The sequence below is a fragment of the Lipotes vexillifer genome, unplaced genomic scaffold (assembly GCF_000442215.2).
Source record: "Lipotes vexillifer unplaced genomic scaffold, Lipotes_vexillifer_v1.1 scaffold36, whole genome shotgun sequence".
NCBI lineage: Eukaryota > Metazoa > Chordata > Mammalia > Artiodactyla > Lipotidae > Lipotes > Lipotes vexillifer.
The window spans coordinates 586,047-601,075 of NW_006792448.1; the positions used below are offsets into that span (position 1 = coordinate 586,047).

Consider the following 15,029-nt stretch of genomic DNA (forward strand, 5'->3'; position numbering starts at 1 on the left):
CTGATATAAGTATATTGTAAAAAATACTTTTAATAATCTATCATCGGATCAACTGATGAATGGGTAAATAAAATGTGGTATGTCTACACAATAAAATATTATTTGGCCATAAAAAGGATGAAGTAGTGATATAAGCTACAACATCAATTATATCTTGAGAACATTAAGCTAAGTGAAAAAAGCCACTCACAAAGGACCACATATTATATGATTCAACTTGTATGAAATGTCCAGAAGAGACAAATCTATTGAGACAGAAAGTAGATTAGTGGTAGAAAGTAGCTTAGGGCCATGGGGTTTGGGAAGAAAGTGAGAGTGACTACCAAAGGGTACAGAGTTTCTTTTGGGGATAACTGAAAGGTTCTAAAATTGATAGTGGTGATAGTTGCACAACCCCATGAATATATGAAAACCCACTGAATTGTATGGTATGTGAATTATATCTCAATAAAGCAATTAAAATCTATCATTGGACAGATTAGCTACTCCTTGATCTGAACTTGGTTAGATCCTCCTTCAGTTTTATTCAAAGCAACACACTGGAAACTATCCAACTTGAAAAGAATTTGTTACCCAGTCATTCATGTTTTCACCCCAATACCAATAATTCAATTATCCCCTTCTTTGGTATCCTGGAGCATTGTACAACTGACCCAGTAAGACACTTTGCCTATGCTAGTTCTCAGAAAGATTGATTTTAGGAAATATTTCATATGAAAGCATGCCTGTATACCCTTAGAAAAGTTTTTGCATATCTCCAGGGGTACAGATACCCTAGTTTGAAGACCACTTGCAGTAGGCTATACTACCTTTTCAGTGTACGTGTATGGGGGAGAAAATCTATCACATTCCAGTAGCTACTAGCTGTGTGAAGATGTGTTCCACGCCAAGACCCTTTGTAAGCCAGTTAGGAGCAACACTTGGATTGCTGCCCCAGACATGGATATGTCTACAAGGTCAACTCCAGTCCAGGATGTTTGATGGAGATATGGTGTCATTCAGACAAGCCTATGATCTGGAAGCCACAACAATGAGGAGAACAACCTAGACAAAATAGCCTTGGTTACATTTCATGACACTGAACTCAGTGTTACTTAGCTCTACCTGAGTCTGCCTGAATAGTTTCTGGCAGTTACAGGGGGATTTATATAGCTGGGAAACTTGATCCTTCGCCTTTCCCCTTTTACTTTTTTGTGGGCGAATTTAATCTTTGTACCTGCTGTGTCTGCTGAGTATGATTAGCATGCTGACATCAGAGCAACAGTGTTTCTCAGCTAGCTTTATTTAGGAGCAGAAATATTCTTTACTTTGGATAAACTTAGGCACCCCCTTCAACTTCCTTAACCTCGATGCGAGAGCTTTTTAATCCTTAAAAATATGTCTGTCGGGCTTCCCTGGTGGCGCAGTGGTTGAGAGTCCGCCTGCCGATGCAGGGGACACAGGCTCGTGCCCTGGTCTGGGAAGATCCCACATGCCGCGGAGCGGCTGGGCCCGTGAGCCATGGCTGCTGAGCCTGCGCGTCCGGAGCCTGTGCTCCGCAACGGGAGAGGAGAGGCCACAACAGTGAGAGGCCCGCATACTGCACACACACACACAAAAAAAAAAAAAAAAAAAAAGGGTCTGTCAAGGCACCTAAATATCTGTGTCCAGGTGCCAGCTAGAGCTACCCTGTCCTTTAAGGTATACATGAAATTGGCTCAACCCTCTATTACCTCCCCATTCCATGGGTTATGTAAAGGTCAGTGCCCTCCTTACCATCTTCTGAAAATTCCGGGGAGAAGGTTCTGGTGGTCACACCTCTGACTCTGCTCCTTCTGAACTGTATTAGTTTGGGATTGTCTCATTCTTTCACTCCTGCTGTCCTTTTCCCACCCAGGTCAACCCAGTCATGGAATTCAGAACGTGTTCTAGTTTGGTGGTGTGAAGTGTTGAGGAGAGATCCCCAAATCCTATGTGTCCAGCAGACTTCAAAGAAAGTCTACTTTCAAGCAACGCAGCCACCATAAAATTGAACATCAGACCTCTGTGTTCTTAAGGTTCTTCCACCGTTTCCCTACCCTGCATGGGGCTCCAGACTCCCGCATGGGGCTTGGCCTTCTTCCCTCATTCTTTATACCTTTGTTCTGAGTTTCCTATGCATAGCGAAGGCCAACATCCCACTTTCTCAGGCAGAGAAACTCCTTTTTCCAGCCCTTTTCTGACTCCAGGTTATCTGTCTGCATATCTCAGGACACCAAGCTAAAGCTTTAGAATTAGTATTTATAAAGATTTGCCTCATAAGGGTAGGGATTTTTGCTTTTTTTTGCTTCTAATATTAATCAGGAAAAATCCCTAGGAGAACAAGGTATTGTATCTTATAGAATAACAGGATGGCAAGGAAAATTGAACCAGTCACCACTACTTATTGAATGCCTAATTTGTTCCAGGGGCTGAGCTAGGCGCTAGGGCACAAAGGGAAACAAAGTCAGACACAGTTCTGCTCTTGTGAAGCATACAGTGCTAGTGGGAAAGAGAAACATCAACTGAATATTCACAGGAACAAAATGAAAATATGAAGTGACAGGCAACAGGAATGTGGGGTGCCGGTACTGTTGAGAGTCACATGCGACCTAGTGGAGAAGTCTGGGAAGGCTTCCAGGAGCATGTGACTGCAGAGCTGTGAGCAGAAGGCCCAGCAAGGGTTAACTTGGGGAGAGGAGGAAGAGTGCTCCAGGCTGAGGGAGCAGGGTCCGGGCCCAGGGAGCAGTCCACGCCAAGACTGTGCAACAACAGGAGCCTCTGACAAAGGACTAAAGGCCCACGTGGCTAGGGCTGCACAAACGAGTGGCGCCATGCAGTAAGGTTAGCTTGGAGGGGAGGGCAAGGCAAGAACATTAAAATCTGTGCGCTAGGCTCAGATCTGCATTTTGAAAAAAATCTCTCAGTGGTATGGAGAATGGATCGGAATGTTAAAAAGTCTTGAAAGGAACTGTTAGCTGCCTGGGGCACCCATCTGGAGACACCAACTGACATAATTATTTGGAGCAGGGTCTTATCTATGTTTATGTGTTTTAATGTAACTTTTAAACTAAATGACACACACATACACACATAAGTAGTTCCAAATACCAAATAGTACTAGGGCTCTTAGGCTTATATAAAACAGTCCTCTGCCTGTCCCTCCCCACATCCCTTGCACCTTTTGCTAAGGATCCTCCACTCTTATTCACCCAGTATTTACTGCCACCTGTCCCTTTTTAAAAAACATAATATGGTTAAAGTACTCTTTATTTTTTACTTCGTACTATGGAAGAAAAGAATTTCTCAATCTTACCCCCCATGTCCCACAGCACCCCCCCTTAAACTCTATTCTTATCCTGCCAAAGAGTGAACATCACCAGCATCTCCTTTTTATTCTCCCCATATAAAAAAAAAATAACTCTTGACTCATTTAGTACCTAAAAAATCCATCTGTCAGTAAGGACAGAATCAGTACATTTCACCATAAATTTATATCTTTGTGAAGACAAAAGTTAGCTTCACTGTTACATCTGTCATGAACATATTTGAAGCAGGAAGGATTTTTACCCCTTTAAGAAAGAACGGTCAGATTTTAAGGTGGCATAATATTCAAGGAAATCACAGTTGAATTATATGTGGTGGTTGAAAGACATAATAAAGTTATTTTCACTAGAAGGCAAAAATAATCTTTATAAGACAAATGTCTTGGAAGAGAAGTGTTAGAAAAGTCATTAATTGATGATATTCAATATCATCTGTTAATGGAGTATCATCTGTTAATTGAGCTAGAAAACAAGTGGGAGATTCTTACCCAGAGTCCAAAACAGTAAGTCAGATGTTTTGACCTTCAGAGAAATCAATCCTAAGGAAATACGCAGAGATACAAAGATTTATGCCCAAGAATATTCATGATAGTATTATTTATAATAATGGAAAACAATCTCAATGCCCCCAAAGTAGGAAAACAGATAAATTATATTACCTCTATAGAATGGAATAATATAAAATCATTAAATTCATGCTTTCAAAGAACAGTTAATACTGTGAGGAAATGTTCATGTTAAATGAGAAAAACAGGTGAGGTCAACGCACATGTAAAAATATGCATGTGTGTAATATACATAGATCTATAAGCATGTTTAAATATACATAAAATATTTATACACGCCTCAATTTTTCAAAGTGCATAAATAAAGACAGCTTTTTCTCCTCATGTGTTCTACCACTCATATACTTCAGAATCACCTGGGGGTGGTTTTTTAAAAATGCAGATTCTTGGGTTCCACCCCAGACCTACTGAATTAGAGTCTTTGGAATCAAAGCCCAAGGATCTCTGGCTACCTATGCACCCTTGTCCACCTATGTACCACCTTGAGTTATACTCACTCACATCTCAGTTTGAGGATCACTCGACCAAGGCGGTAGCTCTCTGGATGGTGGAATTATGAGTAATCATCTTCTTTTCTTGAATCTTTAAAAAAAATTAACTACTGAGCATATGCTGCTTTTATGTTTAAAAGTTTATTAAAAGTATATTAATGAGGCATGGGTATTTGAAAACAGAGATGATTTGGGGTGTATTTGGGCAAGTCTAAATACCTTTAGAGAAACAGAAAGTGCATATTTATTTAAAATAAGCAAGAACCTATGCATTCCTGACAATTGGAAAGTCAGTTTAAGACAAAGAAAATACTATACTCGGTGTAGATATGGAACTTATTACTTCAATAAATTGTCCAGGTAAAAATTGTAAATACAATACTTTTCAGAAATATTAAGAAACAGCATTTCTCAGTGTTCCAAGATGCTCCTTGGCAAAAGAGGATTCAGTGATCAAATAAATTTGGGGAACACCACATATTCTAATCCCATCTGGAGTCACATAACCATGAACAAATTACAAGCTCTAGGAAATCCAATTTAAGATTCACTCTTAATTCTAGCTCCACAAATTCTTAGAACGTGTTCTACCATTAAGAACAAATTCTAGGCCAGAAGAGAGCCCAAGAAAGAACTCTCACCATGAATTGATACCCTACACTTAATCCAACATATCAATTCATTCCACATTCCCATGTTCTCTGAGGGCTTAGCCCACACATATTAATAGAGCCTGATTCTAAGGGCTTGAGCTCAAGTCAGCTCTCAAGGAATGCTCAGGAACAGCAAAATTGAGTGGTAGGCTATAAAATCAGAAACACTTGAAGGAACTGCAGATTCACTTTGGTTTACCTATCAGTCTTCAGCACTTAAGCAGTGAGCCTGAAATTTTGTCTTATATTCATTTATGTACTCCCAACACAGTGAATGGGGTACCACCAATCAGGCAGCTAAAATTTTTGGACAAATACAGTAATAAAATGGGCTAGGCACAGGTTCTAAACTTTAGGTCATAAATTTTGTGCATTCATGACATCAAGGCCTCATTTCATTCAAAAAATATTTCTGAGTGCATACTACGGGTGGGTGTTTCCAAGAATGCAGAGGTGACTAAGATACAATCTTTACCCACAAGAGCTCCAGGCATTAGAGGTACTATTACTAGCTATTCCCTCTTGTACAGGTTTTGGCACACCGTTGGTATCTAATAAATGCTTGTTTGAATTGAGTTCAGAAATCAAGATACACTTTAAGTCTGGTCAACTTTGGTACTTTGGCAGGCCGGGAGCCTAGAGCAGGGCTGAATCAGACCATTCTGGAGACTGCTTCAGAATGACTGAGATATTGAGTAACTAGACCCATCTTGATTATCACTACTCTAGGGATTCCAGACCCATCCAGGAGTCAATTTTTACTAGAAAAGCCCCAGGACCCAAAGGAATTTAATAGTATACACCATGACAGTATTTCTGAATAAGTGTACAATAAACTCTTAGGTTCTTGAGATGTTAATAGATAGTATACGGTGAAATATGACTCAGAAAGGGGCTCAATAGAGTTGACAGGCCTCTGTACTTTAGGACTTTATGCCCTGAAGCAATGTGCTATGCTCCTTTTATACACTGTCTTATTTAATTTTTTCCGTGTCTTATTTTTCAGTGACAACTTCTGACTGTCTTATTCTTGTTTTTCCCATATTAAGGAGATGACCAAGCTAAAGCTCAGAGTAAGTAATCTGCTCCAGAGCACACAGGACCATCATGAGGTAAAGAATGGGACTCGGAAATCAGGGCCTTCTGGCACCAAAGACTGGCTGGTGATCCCTGAAGCAGTGTTTTTAATGTACTGATGGGAACCAGAACTCTGCCGGAGGGACACATAGCATACAGGGTTTCCCAAACTGATCTGATGAGGGAAGCCTTTTGACTGAATCAAAATCAGTACTTGAGACTACCTTTCCATTAACACATTTTGAGAAATACTGTGGGAAAATGAGTCCAAGATACCCCATGAAAGACAGAAGGGAGGTGGAAGGCAACTCAGGAAGAAAAGCTATTCTAGAAAGAACATTTACTAAAATTGTGCTCAAAGAATTATTTATCGGAAAGCGTAAACGCAAGTTGGACAGGTATCATTTTTTAACCTCCAGATTCATAAGCTCCAGCTCAAAGCTCATTTATGACAAATAATATTTGATAAGATGTTCCAATTCCAACATATTCCCTTAGATAGCTTTTTAGGATTTGTTGTAGAATTTGACTTACCTCCTAGTTCAATTCAGTATGCCACTAATTTTTATAAAGTATATTCACAGTGGGAGTATAAGTTTTAACTTGCTGTGTATCTCAACAGGCCTGCAATATGCATTTTGGGATGAGATAATTCTTCACTGTTTAGGACTGACCAAACTTTGTAGGATCTAGCATCCTGGCCCCTACTGACTAAATACCAGTAGTAACCCCCCCTAGTTTTGACAAGAGACATCCCCACAATTTCAAAACTCCATCTAAGGGAGAGTATCACCTCCAACTGAGAACCACAAGTTTAAAGCAAACTGGAAAGTTCAATAAAATATTAATTGGAGGATAAACACCTAGCCTGACTCTGCACTCAGTATTCAAGCAAAGAATTCAAGACTTAATGTGCCAACTTCAATCTTTCATATCCAATGTCTCATTACATTTTTCTCTATTCTGTTAATAACATGAACAGATTCAACACAAACTGCCAAAATACCATTTTTAACCAGGAGGACCAAGCCCTGCTACTGCTTTGCCAACAACAGCAATAAAGCCAGGCAGAAGCTAAGCCCAGGATTGCATGGCATATTGGCTACCCTCTGAGGCAGCAGCCACAAAACATGTACACCTCAATAGTCTATCATTTTGTCAAGTGTGGACTTGAAGAAGGATTCTGGTTTTATTCTTTTTAAAGTGATCTATTATCACAAAGCTTGCTCCCTTCTCAATGCTGAGTTAGTTCAGCAATGCAGCTCCATCTTTGTTAGGATTGTTAGGAGCCAAATAACTTTAGACCAAAACGACGACGACAACGACGACAACAACAACAACAAACTTGACTGTTCGTTCAGTAACATTCACAGACACACCAGAATGCATTCAGGAACACTGGCTTCATTTCTTGATTGGAATGCCAATCACCATAAAATCTTCTGCTAGAGTCACTTCTTGGAGATCTAACACTGATTCAGCTTGCTTTTTGAGCTCTACGATCCCATCTGTTTCTCCTTCTCTGGCCAAGGCAACTGGTTTGTACCTCTGACTGAAGTGAGTCAGAACGAGCCTCTTTGCTTGGCACAGCTTCGCAAATGCTGCTGCCATGTGTGGCGTGCTGTGGCCGTGTTCCTTTGCTTTGTCCATCTGGGTGTCATCCAGGGTCGCTTCATGGATCAACAGGTCTGCTTCAAAGCACAGCTTCACTCCTCCATCATCCACAACCCCAGAACAGTCACCCAAAATGCAGATTTTTCTTCCAACAATAGGCTTTTTTAAGACATCTTGGGGAGAAATTGTAACTCCATTTTCCAGAACAACAGAAATTCCATTTTTCAGCTTCCCATAGGCAGGACCTGGTGGAACACCTAATGACAGAGGCAGATAACATCACGTCATGGGAATGGCATTTATGACTTGTTGAGTCTGTTTCAACAGCACAGCAAATAGCAAGTGGAAAAGGCATCCAATTCTTTTCATAATTGTTATAAATATTTTATTACTTGTGGAAAACTGGAATATTTATACATTTTTAAAAGTTCACTGTTGGCTATAGATATTAGCAATGCCCGAGTACTTAAAACATTTCCAAGCACACGTGTCAGATGAGTTTTAAGCTCTTAAGTCCCACTAAAACCTTATTACAGTCAAGATAACAGCTTTGATTCTCTGCTGTGCATGGGAATAACATTATTTGAGAGTGCTGTATTTAATAAGCTCATCTTTAGGTAAAATTAAAGAGCCCATTTAAATGACAAGGTACCAACAAACTAACATAATAAAAAAAAACTGTTAGAGGGGATTGTCTGGATCACAAGATCAAGCAGAATTTCAGGCGGTTATAAATAATCAATCTTCTTTGTAGATAGGGGCAGTTCCATGTTTACCAAACTGGGCTTAAATCTCATATTAATCGAGAATAACACCTGATCATCACTCTGGGCAACACATACAAACAAACAGAATGTGTTCACTAATTCCAACATAGATCATGTTTAAAGTTTCCCAATACAACAGTATTTTCACAGGTTTTTAGATAATAAAAATACCTTTGGCCTAAGGCACTTTTCCTCATTACTTAGCATTTTGTTTTAGTTGGAAAAGAAAGAAGACATTGCGTAAGTAAAGAAAAGACACACAAAAAAACCATCACCATCACCATGTTTTCACAGGCTCTGTTGTAGCCATGCCAAGGAAGGTGGTATGCTGGAAGAATGATGTACCCGGACAATGCTTTGGGAGAGGCGCTGAAGAACTCTCACACGTGATGGCCTAGCATGGAGGAGGTATGAAGCCTTTGATGGGCACCAAGCCAATCTTTGGATGCTTGCTTCCAAGTGTGATGAGCCCAGGTATGTAAAACTGGTTAAGGCAGTGTTCTAAACACCAAATTAACTTAATCAAGGTTGATTGACTAGGCAAAGTCAATAAAGAAGGAAAACCCAGAAAGCAGTTGGTTGGAGTTGCAAGGTTAAGAACTATGGCAAAAAGTCTCTGGCCAAAGATGTCATTGAAAACATATTTCAAAAAGATGACATGAAAAAATAAAAGCCTAGACCTGAGATAACAGGTCCACTCCACCAACCAAGATAGTAAAAGCTGAAGATAAGACAGATCAAGAATGTGCATCTAGGGAGCTGAAGAGAGAATTCAAATAGATACTTGTTTTTTGCTCTGTATAGCATATTTTGGCCCCAAGAATTTCCCTTAATAAACAAACTTTGGGCAAAGGAAATAAGTAGAGAAAATGTCAGTTTTAGGCCTGGGAGACAAGAAAAGAAGGTTTCTATGACACTTCTAACTGCTCTGGTTAACAACAACTCGATTGACGAGAAAGGAAAAAAACACTTACCAAGATCTTTCAGTTTCTGTGCATTGAGTTTACCTGGGCGTTTCTTCTCCACAACTGAAAATCCAAAGGAGGGTATTCGATGAAAGAGGCGAAATGCTTTCACAACAAACTGTTCATCATCAACCAGGAGGTATGAGTTTTCTTCTGAGTCTAACACAATAGTTCTTCCCTGTCCGTCTTTGGGAGGGTTGTCTGCTTTATTCATGTGTACAAATTCTTTCAGTTCTTCTGTAGGACACTGATCCGCTGTAGGCACCAGCTCATGGACCACATAAGGGAAGACCAACTCCGTGTGAGAAAGTTCCATGGTTTGCCAGATAAAGTCCCGAAGCCCCGCAGGGCCATAGATTTCGATCGGCTGTTTGGTGACCATGGAGCCACTCTGCAGGCTGATTGTGCAGAGGAGGCCAGGAAGGCCAAAGAAATGGTCTCCATGAAGATGCGTGATGAAGATCTTAGTAATTCTCCCTTTTGATTGAGGCAGAGAAATAAATTTGGGAATTTTTCAGAAATAAAACCCATACAAAGCTACTTGAAACATGCATAACAACTTACATAGAAAGCAATAAAATGAATTTAGAAGTTCTACTTATCACCATAAACTTATTTCTTTATATTCTACATGATTCTAGAAGCAAGAAAGACAGGTATTATTTCACTAGATGGTTTTAATAAGATATAACTTTTTTCATAAAACATCTTCAAATTACACAGTGTTACAGTTTTAAGAGTACTTTCCTACACATCCTCTTACTGGGGGAAAAAAAAAAAAAAAAGGAGAAAGTGTACCCAAATGATTCACATAAAGTTACCAGATAGGCCCCAAGTGTTAAAAACATCTGGCAGTTACACTGCCCCCTACTGCTTCCTCTGAGAACAACAAATATGAACAGTACTTCCAGCATAAAAATGTTCCCCTGGCTCCAACAGACTGGACCAGTGCCTGAATTCAAAATTGCCTTTTAAGGACTCCACACTGGACAGAGACTAACTAACCAAGCCAGAGCCTGCTTGTCTGGGTGAGGCCGAAGAAGGAGAAAAAGGAAGGGGGATGAGGGAGGGAGAGGAAAGGGAGTGGGGTGAAGAACCGAGGGGGAGGAAGTGGGCAATAGATGCAGAGTGCAGTTTAGAGGGTAGATCCCCCATGGTGCTATGTAAAGGCATGTGGGCCCCTCCCTTTCTCTCAATCTGAACTAATACAACAGCTTTTCCAGTGCATACTGACTTAGGTTGTAACTTGATTTAGCCATTGGTAAACTGAATTTACTCCTGGTATGTGGCAGGATGCCACATCAACATTTTTCTCAGATGCATCACAAGGCCTTTTAAAAGCAACAATCACAATTAACACATTTTTAGTATAACAGTGGCTTCTAGTCCTAGCTCATGGCCCACCCATTTCAAACATTTGATACCATAAAAGAACAGGAACAGTTTATCGATGCCATAAAAGAACAGGAATAGTTTATTATGATGGGATTTGTCCTGTGACATCTAGGTAACAGTGTTCTCCAAGCGAGTGTTCCCAGTGTTACTACACCAAGCCAGGCCCCTGTGGCAGACAACAGACTGAGCAGAGGCTGATCTTGAACCTTGAAAATCGCCAGGAGGCACGCTAGAAGTTTCCTCAACATGCTCCTTTTTGTTTTCTCTTTTTAGTCCTTGTTTTTGCAGCTTTTTGACTTCTGGAACCCTTTCCTTTCCCCCTTCCTGCTGTCTGGGCTGCCAACACGCCCCCAAGTGTGACCTGAGGACTCAAGAGACAAAAGAACTACAACAGTTGTTGAGTCTCACGCTGACCTCAAAACTGCCAAATCAGACTTTCTGGGCCTCTCCCTATCTACTGCAAAACACAGCCAAAACTGAACACCAAAACAATCTGTGAACTCAAACCAAGTGAGATAAATTAAGTAAGAAAAGGTACTTCCCACAGATATCACAGTTTCAGGGAAGACAAACATTTCATTTTTCAAGAAAGTTGATTTCGGAGGGAGAAAGAATGGCAACCACAACTATCAAAGGTAAGAGGAAGCTATCAAATGAAAAAAGAAAAATGCATGAGTTCCCTTTCACTTAAGATCACGAAAGTTACCAGGGAAAATGTCATCCATATAGGAGTAGAATACTGAGCATCCTCTAAGGGATAATGCAGTGACATTTAGTGCCGTAGGAAAATGTCTGCAATACCTCGTTCATACGTAATATTCAGTTGAAAAAAAGCAGGTCACACCAAGTATAGTTTGATTCCATTTATGCAAAATTATACACACACACAAATACACCTACACCATTGCCATATCTACATGTATAGAAAATTCACCAAAGAGAGGGGGATTTAGGCTTTTCTTATTTATATTTTTCTGCTTTGTTTGAACTTTTACAATGAGCATGTATACTTATTATAATCATTTTTAAAATTATACTTTTATAATACTTTCTGTAATCATTTTTGAGGAAAAAAAGGCTTAAGCTCACTCTTTAAAATTATGAAAAAAATAGATATGGCAAACCTACACTTTTTAATCAGAGGCTTGCATATTAGGACCAAGGAAACTTGCAAGAAGTATATCTAGAGAAACAGAAAATACTTCCTTATGAAACCCATTACCCCAGGAGGTAGTATAAGCTAAAAGGGCTTCAGTGACTCCAATAGCGATAGGTCCGTATTGGGTTATTGAGAGAAACCAAGATGTTTTGAGGGTGATGCATTCCAGGTTGAGACAGGGGCTTTTGAAGCGCTAGAGTGTCTCAGCTAATGTTCTGGGATTACCATAGCACCCTCCTCTCTGAAGCCAGGAAATTTTTTCTTAAGTCAACAAAAATTTTGTAAACTAAAGGTTCCCTTAGATTTTATTTTATTATTATTACTTTTTGCCAAACTTTTATTTTAAAAAGCTCGAGCTTTGTGCATTGTTTAAAAAAATATATAAAATAGCTGTAAAATATAAAACACTAGAGAAAGGTATTGTGGCAGATAGAGTTAAGGTGGTACATGGGTACCACCATGGCCCCTGCCTCCTGCTGTTCATATCCTTCTATAATTCCTTCCCCTTGAGTGTGGGTGGGACTGGGGACTTACTCCTAACCAGTAAAATATGGCACAAGGATGCAATACGATTATGTCATTTACAAGACTCCATCTTGCTGGCAGACTTGCTCTGGAATCTCTCTCCCTTGCTGGCAGTAATCGAGCAAGCTACCCTGAAGCAGAAACCCCCATGTCGAGGAACTACAGGAGGCCTCTAGCTGCTGCAGGCAGCCTCAGTCCTACAACTGCAAGGATTCTGCTGACAACCTGAGTGAGCACTGAAAACAGATTCTTCCCCTAGTGGAGACTGATGAGACCACAGCCCTGGCCAAGACCTGGATTGCAGGCTAGTGAGACCCTGAAGCAGAGAATCCAGCTAAGCCAGGCCCGAACTCCCTGACCCACAGAAACTGTGAGATAATAAATGCAAATAACCCACTAAATTTATAATCTGCTATGCAGCATTAGATAACTGATACAGGTACTAAATAAAAAGTGAAGACTTACCCTACACCCAAACCTCTTAACACAACAGTTACTTCTTTCTATTTTAATCACCCTGCCACCTTAACCCCTACTCTCTAAACTGTTAAATATTACAGCCTCCACTCTGGCATGTGGAGGCATGTTCTCGTGAAAGGAACCCCTGTGTAATCCAAGGGAAGTAAAGCATAATACCTGCTCTGGCCTCAGGGTTTCAACATAAGACAGTATATAATTAGGGTTGAACGGTGTACACCTGTCTCAAGTGCATTAGTTCCTTCTTCCAACAGCTCTTTTCCTAACTCCCAATCTTGGTCTGGGACATCATCACCTGTAACTTGTACTAATTCTTCACTTCTTCACAGACTAGGCATTTACTCAGTCACCACCTCCTGTTGGCTCTATAAGTATCTCTTTGAGTCTCTCATCTTCATCCTTATCCCTAACTTCCTGCTTCAACATCTTCATCTTCTCTCTCTCTCTCAGGTGAATGCCACTGCCTTGGAACTGGTCTCCTGATGCCAATCTCTCTCTCCCAATATACTTGCCATTGGAAAACTGTCCTAAAACACCAATCAGACGATGTCATTGCTTGGCTTAAATTTTTTTTTTTCGGCTTAAAATTTTTTAATGATTCCTTGTTGCCAAGAGAATAAGGTCCAGATACCTTAGAATACCACAGGAGTGCTCACAGTATGCCCTTACTTACTTCCTTAAGCATTCTTATCTCTCATCTATCCAGCCAAGTACTCAAAGTTCTGGATAGCTTAATATTCCCCAAACACGTCATTTCTCTCCTAGAAACTCTTGCTCACTTTGTTGTCTGTTCCTTGAAGGTCCATCCCTACTTCTCTCCCCAGAGAAACTTCTATTCATCTCTTACATCCTAGCTCAACTGTTACCATCTCTAGGTTGCTTTCCCTGAACACACAGATACAGTTAGTGTCCCCCTCCTTAGTACTTCAAAAGTAGTTAGAAAACACCTCCATTATTCTTACTTATCAAATTACACCATGACTGTCTGCATGTCAGTTTTCACCACTAGACCAAGGAATCCTTGGATGATAGAAGTATACTTCCCTTAGTCATCAAATGCTAGGTACTATGATGAGTGGTAGGAATTTCAATAACTACCACTTATCAAGACCTAACAAGTGAGAGGCACTGTACTAAGTGCTGAACATCTTATTCATGCATTAACTGAACAGATATTACTAGGCACCTACTAGGTATGTAAGTGATCACTGAGTTTACTTTATTGTACAGGGAAATAAACAGTGACCACAGAAACAACTATTTAAATAACATAATTTTAGATATTGATGATGCTAAGAAGTCAATAAAAATAGCACAAAACAGTAGAATGCCTGGGGTGAGGAGAAATTACTTAACCCCAGAGGTTCAGCCTTTGAGAAGACAGCATTTGAGCTAAGATTTAACTGATGAGAAGGAGACAACCACACAGAGAAGGGATTATTATATACAATTCTCACAACACCCCTTCTAAGTCGAGTTTTTAACCCCATTTTAAAGGTGAGGAAAGTAAAGCTTAAGCTGGCTGATCTGCTAAGGTAATAAGCCGAGACACAGCTGGGACTGGAACCCTGGTCTGCCTGACTCTGGGCCAAGGCTCTGGTGAACACCGTACTCTTCAGTCTGCCTGGTGCTAAGCTCACTCTGTTCCCTATGGCTGGAATGCCCTTCTTCTCCCCAGCCCAGGGAACCCTTCCTCCTCCTTTAACAACTCACAGGTCACCTTCTCTGAGAATGACCCCAAGTGGAAAAGAACATTTCACTCCCCAGAACATCTACCACCCTTTGTATTCTCTCATGATACTTATACCTATCTCCTGGTGGAAATAAGTATGTTCCTTTGCTTGGGCAGTGTCTATTTAATTATGTCTGATGTAACCCACTCCATCCTCCATGCCCTAAGCCTATAGAAATCCTTGCTCTCAACATTTACAGGAAGAATGAAAAGTAAATACATAAATAAGGAAGGAAGGAAGGAAGGGAGGGAGGGAGGGAGGAGGGAAGGAAGGAAGGGAGGGAG

General features: G+C 40.4%; 1 protein-coding gene across 1 annotated transcript in view; it reads right to left on the reverse strand.

Moving 5' to 3' along the window:
* Positions 1–7,302: 7,302 nt before the first annotated feature.
* Positions 7,303–15,029, reverse strand: part of ELAC1 (elaC ribonuclease Z 1) — a 14,483-nt gene continuing 6,756 nt past the window's right edge. Inside the window, exons 3-4 of the mRNA XM_007465567.1 lie at positions 9,466–9,933; positions 7,303–7,981 (exon numbers count right to left, since the gene is read on the reverse strand). Coding sequence (XP_007465629.1) covers positions 7,515–7,981; positions 9,466–9,933 — 935 coding nt within the window. The 3' untranslated portion in view covers positions 7,303–7,514. The remainder of the gene's footprint in view (positions 7,982–9,465; positions 9,934–15,029) is intronic.